General features: G+C 60.3%; 1 protein-coding gene across 6 annotated transcripts; it reads left to right on the top strand.

Annotated features, from left to right (window-relative positions):
- Positions 1 to 1571: 1571 nt before the first annotated feature.
- Positions 1572 to 4956, top strand: ARSA (arylsulfatase A). 6 transcript variants are annotated; one of them, XM_060656000.3, is made up of 9 exons: positions 1572 to 1695; positions 2186 to 2438; positions 2633 to 2873; positions 2991 to 3209; positions 3284 to 3453; positions 3761 to 3885; positions 3975 to 4102; positions 4308 to 4410; positions 4512 to 4956. In XM_060656000.3, exons 2-9 carry the CDS (start codon positions 2221 to 2223, stop codon positions 4829 to 4831), a joined length of 1524 nt encoding a protein of 507 aa, XP_060511983.3. In that variant the 5' UTR covers positions 1572 to 1695; positions 2186 to 2220; the 3' UTR covers positions 4832 to 4956. The 6 variants fall into 6 exon arrangements, with proteins under 6 accessions (XP_060511983.3, XP_060511984.3, XP_081652411.1 ...); XM_060656001.3 differs by having other exon boundaries at positions 1573 to 1695; positions 2201 to 2438; XM_060656003.3 differs by having other exon boundaries at positions 1576 to 1779.
- Positions 4957 to 7871: the final 2915 nt, after the last annotated feature.

Genomic DNA, 7871 nt, shown 5'->3' with positions numbered 1-7871 from the left:
CACACAGACCTTCCCCCTACCTAGAGGTCAGGGCTGGGCTGGCTCAGCGGTCCCGTGTGCGCACACCTGAGCAGCCTCCGGAAACCACAGGGAAAGTGCCAGTCATTTGCATAACATTACAACCACAGGCAGGCTCTTCCCAAGAATAAGGGCAGGTCCTCAGCTGCCTGGGGTAGTTCCCAGCTTGCAGTTAAAAGGGAAGAAAGTGCTTTTGGTCGACTCCTTTTAAACTCCAATTCACAGCGCCGACCAGCTGTGATAGCTCCAATTACAGGTTCAAAGATTTCTGGGCCATGGAAAAACTTTCTGTCCTGGCCACCCGACCCCATACCGCTCCCACGCAAAGGCCCAGAAACCACCCTGGAATGTGCCACCAAGGGGATGGGTGGCCAGAGACTGGCCCCTTCCTTTCCCCACAACGTCAGCAGAGCCGTGACCCCAACCCAGTGTCCAGCCGCATCTCTGAGAGTTCTTACCCTTTCAGTTTTGCTCCCCCACACCCTCCCCGGTCTTGAGCTTTCATGTTTCATGGCAGCTGGGCTCCAGTGGAAGCTGTGTCCTGGCCCCCCCCCCCAGTCCCCAGAGGCCGAGCCAGGGCCCTATCCACTGTCCCGCTGGCTCCAGGGTCAGGAAGCACAGAAAGCCTCCCCAACCAGAAACCCGGTCCTAGTCTTCCTTAGGCCAGAGGTCCCACAAGGATGACATGAGTTTGTGGGGGAACCTGAGGCTGGAAGGCTGCCCTTGGCAGTCGGGGGGCAACTGCTGGCTGGGGGCCCCCCATTACTACACCCAGTGACACCCGCCTAGCCTTCTTCGGACGCTCCCTCTCACTGAGACAGCTAAACCAACTGGGGAGCCAAAAGGTGAAGTCATCTGTCCAAGGTGATCCAGTGATGGAGCTTAGTCATCTCCGCAGGCAGGTTCTTCCCAGTGTGTAAGCCGGAGGCAGGCCAGACCCGACACCCAGACATGCACACACACCACACAGGGTGCACAACAGTACACACACACCACACACATGCCGCGCACACACATATACACACACACACACACACACACACACACTGACACGCAGACACATGCACGGAGGGGAAAGGGTCTGAAAGAATTTGCCATCTCGTGTTTCGAAAAAGCACCAAAAGTAACGTTGAAGGAAAAGTCAGCAGCAGACGGTTGACTCCGCGACTTTCATTTCGCTTTGCTCATCCAGCGATGCCCACAACACCCAGGTGCTCAGGTCCTTTCAAAAAGGACCCCGAGTCTCCCAGTCGCGGAGTTTGGGGGCCTCGCCCCGCCCGTACCCGCGCGCCGCCCCAGACTGACCCGCGCCAACCCCGCCAACGGCCTCGGGGTGCAGAGGGGGACCGAGTACGCGCCCCACGCCCCAGACGCGGACCCCGACCCCGACCCGAAGCCGAACCCGGAGCGCGTCTTAGCGTGAGCAGGCCCCGCCCCGCCCCCGCGAAGCCCCGCCCCGTCCCCGCCCCGCGAGGCCCCGCCCCGTCCCCGCCCCGCGAGGTCCCCGGACGCCGCGCGCAGAGGGTCACGGGACACGGGACGCGGGGCGGGGGGCGGGGACCGGGGGCGGGGCGGGGCGGAGGCGGAAGCGCCCGCGGAGGGCACTGCTGCCAGCTGTCCCGACCCGCCCTTCCTCCGCCGGGTACTGCCTTCGTCCAGCCGCGCCAGATCCCGCGGGTCAGTGTCATGTGACTTCTGTCTCTGACCACGAGCCTGAGCCTGCGACCTCTGGTGAAGAGGGTCCGGTCGCCTGAGAATCAGGTGTCCTGGTCCCCGAGGGTCTCCAGGGAGTTATATCCCAGGTTACGGTCTCCTGGGTTCTGTTGGGGTCAGGGGTCTCCGGAAAGTCCGGAAGTCCTCTGGGACTTCAGGAAGGGAGTTATCTGGGTCCGGGAGTATTTGGGTCTGGGGTCTCAAGAGGGGGATAGTGCCTGGGTCTGGGGTCTCAGGGGAGAGGTAGTGCCTGGGGTCTCAGAGGAGCATAGTACCTGTATCTGGGGTCTCAGGGGAAAGATAGCGCCTGGATTTGGGGTCTCAGGAGAGACATAGTGCCTGGAGTCTCAGGGGAGGATAGTACCGAGATCTGGGTTCTCAGGGGAAGATAGTCCTTGGATCTAGGGCTCATTGGGTTAGAGCTCTCTGGAGCCAGTTTGCTTTCCTTCCCAAGGGTCTCTTGTGATAGGCCCATCTGTGCTGTGTGCCATGGTGGTACTGTGGGCCCTCGCTCTGGCCTTCGCCATAGGCCTGGCCACTGCCGGCCCACCTAACATCATGCTGATCTTTGCTGATGACCTGGGATACGGGGACCTGGGCTCCTACGGGCATCCTAGCTCCACCACCCCCAACCTGGACCAGCTGGCCGCGGGGGGGCTGCGCTTCACCGACTTCTATGTGCCCGTATCTCTATGCACACCCTCCCGGTAAGTGAGGGGGCCGGGGGAGCCCATACGGCATCTCCCAAATTCACTCTGGGCTCCTGTGGGGGAGGCAAAAAGCTCTGTCTCTTTGGAGAAGCTCACGTTTCTCGATCTTTCTCCCCTATCTTTCCTCCTCCACATGTCCACTTCAGCCTTAGTTTCTCTCTGTCTCACGGACTCTGTGACTTGTCCTATAGGGCTGCCCTCCTGACCGGCCGACTCCCAGTTCGGATGGGCCTGTACCCTGGAGTTCTGGAGCCCAGCTCCCGAGGGGGTCTGCCCCTGGAGGAGGTGACCCTGGCTGAGGTCCTGGCTGCCCGGGGCTACCTCACAGGGATAGCTGGCAAGTGGCACCTTGGGGTGGGGCCTGAGGGGGCCTTTCTGCCCCCCCACCAGGGCTTCCATCGATTCCTGGGCATCCCATACTCCCATGATCAGGTAGGAACCTCCAGGGCCCTCAGACACCCTCCTGCCTACCTCCTAACAATCCCCTTCCCCTTGACCCCTTGAGCCCCACCCCACAGCCCAGACTCCTCAATGGAACTGCTCCGCCAGGGCCCTTGCCAGAACCTGACCTGCTTTCCGCCATCCACCCCCTGTGATGGCAGCTGTGACCAGGGCCTGGTCCCTATCCCGCTGTTGGCCAACCTGTCCGTGGAGGCACAGCCCCCCTGGCTGCCTGGACTTGAGGCCCGCTATGTGGCTTTCGCCCGTGACCTCATGGCTGATGCCCAGCGCCAGGGCCAGCCATTTTTCCTGTACTACGCCTCTCACGTGAGTGACCTTGACCCACCCCCCGGGGCTGCCCCTGACTCCTACCCAGTGCTAACTCCTGTCTCTGCCCACAGCACACCCACTACCCCCAGTTCAGCGGGCAGAGCTTCTCGGGGCGCTCAGGCCGAGGGCCGTTCGGGGACTCCCTGATGGAACTGGATGCAGCGGTGGGGGCTCTGATGACAGCGGTGGGAGACCTGGGGCTGCTCGGAGAGACACTGGTCATCTTCACTGCAGACAATGGGTTTGCTGACAGGGGGGCAGGGGGTGGGGAAATGCTGGTTGGTCCCTCACCGCGGGTCACTGGGGTCTTCCCATCCTGACTACTGGCTGAGGACGTGGTAGGATAAGGGTGTCTGGGGAGATGCTGGCTGTATCGCGGTGACCTACAGGGCACGTGGGAGGCTAGAGGCCACGTGCTGGTCTTGGCAGGACACAGAGGGGACGGGCACATGCTGGCCGTTTTTATGCATAGCATGTAACTCTGGGGCTGGGGTCACCAGGGGTCACCCTGAGCTCCCCATCACTGACGACCTCCTTGTGTGTCCCAGGCCTGAGACCATGAGAATGTCCCATGGCGGCTGCTCTGGCCTTCTTCGCTGCGGGAAGGGGACCACCTTTGAGGGGGGTGTCCGAGAGCCTGCCTTGGCCTTCTGGCCAGGCCACATCGCTCCCGGTCAGTCTTAGGCCCCCCCCCCCTCACGAACCCCTGGCCCCACTTCCCCCACCCTGGTGGCACATGGAGTGGTCGTCCTCTGCCTCCAGGTGTGACCCATGAGCTGGCCAGCTCCTTGGACCTGCTACCAACCCTGGCAGCCCTGACCGGGGCCCCTCTGCCCAACGTCACCTTGGACGGTGTTGACCTCAGCCCCCTGCTGCTGGGTACAGGCAAGGTAGGGCCAGCAAGGCTGAGACCCCGGCCCCCCCGCTCCGCCCCGCAGACCCTCTGGCGAGTGGCCTGCAAGTGGTGCTGCCAGTGGTGTCCCCGGGTGGGCCGGGGGCAGCAACGCATCCGGGGCCCAGGCTGATGGCTCTGGGTACGTGCACACCAGTGCTGGAGGGCCCTGCCCACCCTGTGATCCCTGACTTTGCCCCCAGAGCCCCCGGCAGTCTCTCTTCTTCTACTCGGCCGACCCAGACGAGGTCCACGGGGTCTTTGCCGTGCGGAGTGGGAAGTACAAAGCGCACTTCTTCACCCAGGGTAATTTCCTGTCCCCCAACCCTGCCAACCCTGTCGTTGCCCCAGAGCCTGGTCCCTCCTCTCGCCCTTGCCCTTCGCACAGACGCGTCCCCCCTCCCCAGGCTCTGCCCACAGTGACACCACTGCGGACCCTGCCTGCCACGCCTCTAGTCCTCTGACTGCCCACGAGCCCCCGCTGCTCTTCGACCTGTCTGAGGACCCTGGTGAGAACTACAACCTTCTGGGAGGCGTGGCTGAGGTCACGCCCGAGGCGCTGCAGGCACTAAAGCAGCTTCAGCTGCTTAAGGCCCAGTTTGATGCTGCCTTGACCTTCAGCCCCAGCCAGATGGCCCGGGGCGAGGACCCTGCCCTGCAGATCTGCTGTCAGCCCAGCTGCACCCCCCGGCCATCCTGCTGCCACTGCCCAGAGCCCCAGCCCTGACAGCACTGGTGCAGGCCAGCCCGGGGCCCCTCGCCCGACCCGGGCACGTGATGGTTCGCTGCTGTGGTGCGGGTGTGTGGAGGCAGTTTGTACCTGATAATGCTAATAACACCAGCTGGTACTTACAGGTGTGATGATTCCTCTAATCCTCGTGATAACCCCGAGGTAGGTGCCGTTCTGCCCGTGTTACAAATGAGGAAACTGAGGCACGGAGCGATCCAGCGACTTGTCTGAGGTCACCCGGCCAGCAAGAGGTTGGGCTGGGATCTGAACCCAAACATCCCGGCTCCGGGAGCTGCCCCACAACCTTTGTGATTGTAGGTGTTAGTGCATGCAAGCTTGGGTCCTGAGTGTGAGCATATCCCTTCATGCAGAGCTGTGCCGAGTGCTTTTGTGTGCCAGGAACAGGGTGGGGTGGGTGTGAGCTGTGGCGGGCAGAAGACCCTGCAGTTGCCAAGCCCCTGTGAGCACCAGGTGTCCCCCGGAGGAGGCATACCTGGGGCTCAATAACCGGACTGTGGGCTCTTAGGAGAAGCCTGTCTGAAGGCAGGTGATGAGGTGCACATTCCAGGTGCAGATCGGGGGAGATAAGCTCTTGAGATGGACCCCGGGCCCTGCCTCTGCCCCTTCCAGAGCTCTGCATTTTCCGCTTTCCCACACACTTCCCGTCTCCCTCCTCCTCCTTTGACTTCAGACAAGCGTTCTCCACCCAGAAGAGACAGACATCAGGTTTGGTTCCTGCTCAAAACTCTGCAGACTTCCCATCGTGCTCAGAATTAAATTCAAACTCACTCCCTTAGAGTGGTCCTGCACCCTCTGAGGTCTGCCCTTCTCCCCACCCAGTACCCCTCATCCCTCGGGCCTGGCATGCTGGCCTGGCTGTGCCCCTGTGAGGCCAGGAGAGAGGACTCACACAGCAGCGTGGGGCCCGTGCACAATCACCCTGTGTGTTGCCGACGTCAGGTCCCGTGTGCCTCCAGAGCCGCACCGTAGCCTATATGCTCCCTCAGTGTTGCCCCAAAGAGAAGAGCGTTGTCTGCGTGGCCAAGGCCCAGAAGACAGCCGTCCCCTTCCCTAACAGACCCCCACCGTTCCAGTGGTGGTCAGAGGCCCATTGAGTAGAGGGCACGTACGGGCTCTCCCGGACCCAGTCTGAGCCATCACAATCCAATGCAGTGAGTGGTCCAGGAACGGCATGTAACTAAGAGTCCTGGTCAGTGAAAGGTCGGGGCCAGTCTGTCAGGATCCTTGGGTCCCCTCCAGCATTCTTACTCTGGGGCAGTGAGGGTGGAGCAGTGCTGTCGCTGCCCCTGACCAGACATCGTGCAGCTGCTAAACCAGTGTCCCCAGCCACCTACCTCCTAGAGCTCACAGTATAATAAACCCTACCTGTTAAAGCCAGTGCTTGTGGGCCATGTTACTTTCAGCCAAAAGAGGTCCTGCTGGAATGAGACGAGCGAGTGGGATGTATGGCAGCCACGTGTATGAGTGCACGTGACCTGGAGAGTGAGCCTGTTGTGTCAGCTGCAGAGTGCTGAGGCCCACTCTGTGTTCTCCATGTGGCCCTCCCATCACTTCTGGTCTGGTTTGGTGCTGCACTGACCGTGCCCCAGATCCCACGGTGTCTTAGGGCGGCCCCCTCAGGGCAATGGTTTCCTTGGGGGCCCTTGCAGCCACTGACGCCGGCATAAGGAGGGCCCAGGTGCACGTGTGGTCGGAGTGGAGGCACTGGCCCCAGATGGGCGAGGTGTGCCGCACCCCTGCAGCCTGCAGCTTCTCCTCCAGCGGGACACACGGTCACCTCCAGGTGCCTTGGTTTCAGAGTGAGGACTGAGAACCGAAGCAGGCACCGTCTGTGCGTGGCATCCGAAGACCAAACACTCAACAAGAACCACAGAAATGCTAATACCCAGGCACGACACCGGGCCTGCCGCCCACCTGGGTGAGGAGCACACTTTGTAGTTTATCCGCCACCCAGTGCTGTGCATAGTGCTGGGGTGCAGGTTGCCAGAGGGGACCCACCCCTCTTCCCAAGGGACATGAGTATTGACCCTGAGATCTCAGGCTGGATTTCCAGCATGAGAGGATCCCTCCTCCTGTGGGGAGGGTGGGTATGTGGGTTACCGCCTGGGAAAGGACACTAGGGAAATTTCAGGAGCTACGGGTGTTCTCTAACTTGAGGGTGGAAACGTGGTGCACACTTAACGTTGTCACATGTTTTTTATACTTTGAGAGAAATGAGAATTTAGCTGGTAAATAGCACAATGGGAGAGTACTTGGTCCTATAAGAGCATAATCGTGAGAGGATGCAGAGATAATTGAATACATCAGGGACGCTTCTCTGTTGGCGGAGATCTGAGGAGGGTGCTGAAACCCACCCTCCGCACCCAAGGCTCGAGAGAGAAGCAGATTCACTCGCTTGGTCACTACTTGTGATTTTGCTCTGATGCTTTTGCAGAAATGCTTGTTTGGCATCGTTTCCGCTGCTTTAGTGGGAGGCACACTCCTCATACAGTCTTTGTGCACACACACGCCCATGTTTGTACACACACTTGCAAACATGCACACATGCACAGAGATGCACACATACTAGCACATACATGTGAGCACACAGCACACACAGGCACGCACACATATTTGTGCACACACCTGTCGTGGCCCCAAATGCTGTCTGCAACATCCCTGCATTTCGCATTCTTCTCTGCTATTGTTAACAAAAAAAACAGCTCCTTTTCCTGTGAGCTGAAGATTCATCCGTTCACCAGGCTGGCAGCTTTCCATTCCCACAGAGTGACTTCCTCAGGCAACCCAGTCTCTTCTGGAAGGAGCTGTGTGTGTTTGGAACCAACAGAACAAACACATTGGTGCTGCAGTTTCCCGTCAGGTGTGTTAGGAAGGAAGAGGAGGTGTCTGAAGCAGAGGAGCGCCTTCAGGGAGACCACCCCTCCCCTCCATCACCCACTCCTTACTCGCCTGTCCCCCAAGTGCCCGGAAGGGGGAGCAAAAGTGACAGTTCGGGGACTAATATTTAAATTTGCCT

Source organism: Panthera onca, chromosome B4, assembly GCF_046562875.1.
Source record: "Panthera onca isolate mPanOnc1 chromosome B4, mPanOnc1 haplotype 2, whole genome shotgun sequence".
NCBI classification, from domain to species: domain Eukaryota; kingdom Metazoa; phylum Chordata; class Mammalia; order Carnivora; family Felidae; genus Panthera; species Panthera onca.
Note: the sequence above shows the minus strand (reverse complement) of the source record. Positions and strands in the feature narration are given on the sequence as shown.

What these genes read in the sequence shown, in the direction of transcription:
- ARSA (XM_060656000.3), top strand. Translation starts at nt 2,221, where the DNA reads ATGGTGGTACTGTGGGCCCTCGCTCTGGCCTTCGCCATAGGCCTGGCC. An exon ending in TCCCATACTCCCATGATCAG is followed by an intron (nt 2,874 to 2,990) that starts GTAGGAACCTCC and finishes CTGCTCCGCCAG; the next exon opens with GGCCCTTGCCAGAACCTGAC. An exon ending in GCCAGGCCACATCGCTCCCG is followed by an intron (nt 3,886 to 3,974) that starts GTCAGTCTTAGG and finishes CTCTGCCTCCAG; the next exon opens with GTGTGACCCATGAGCTGGCC.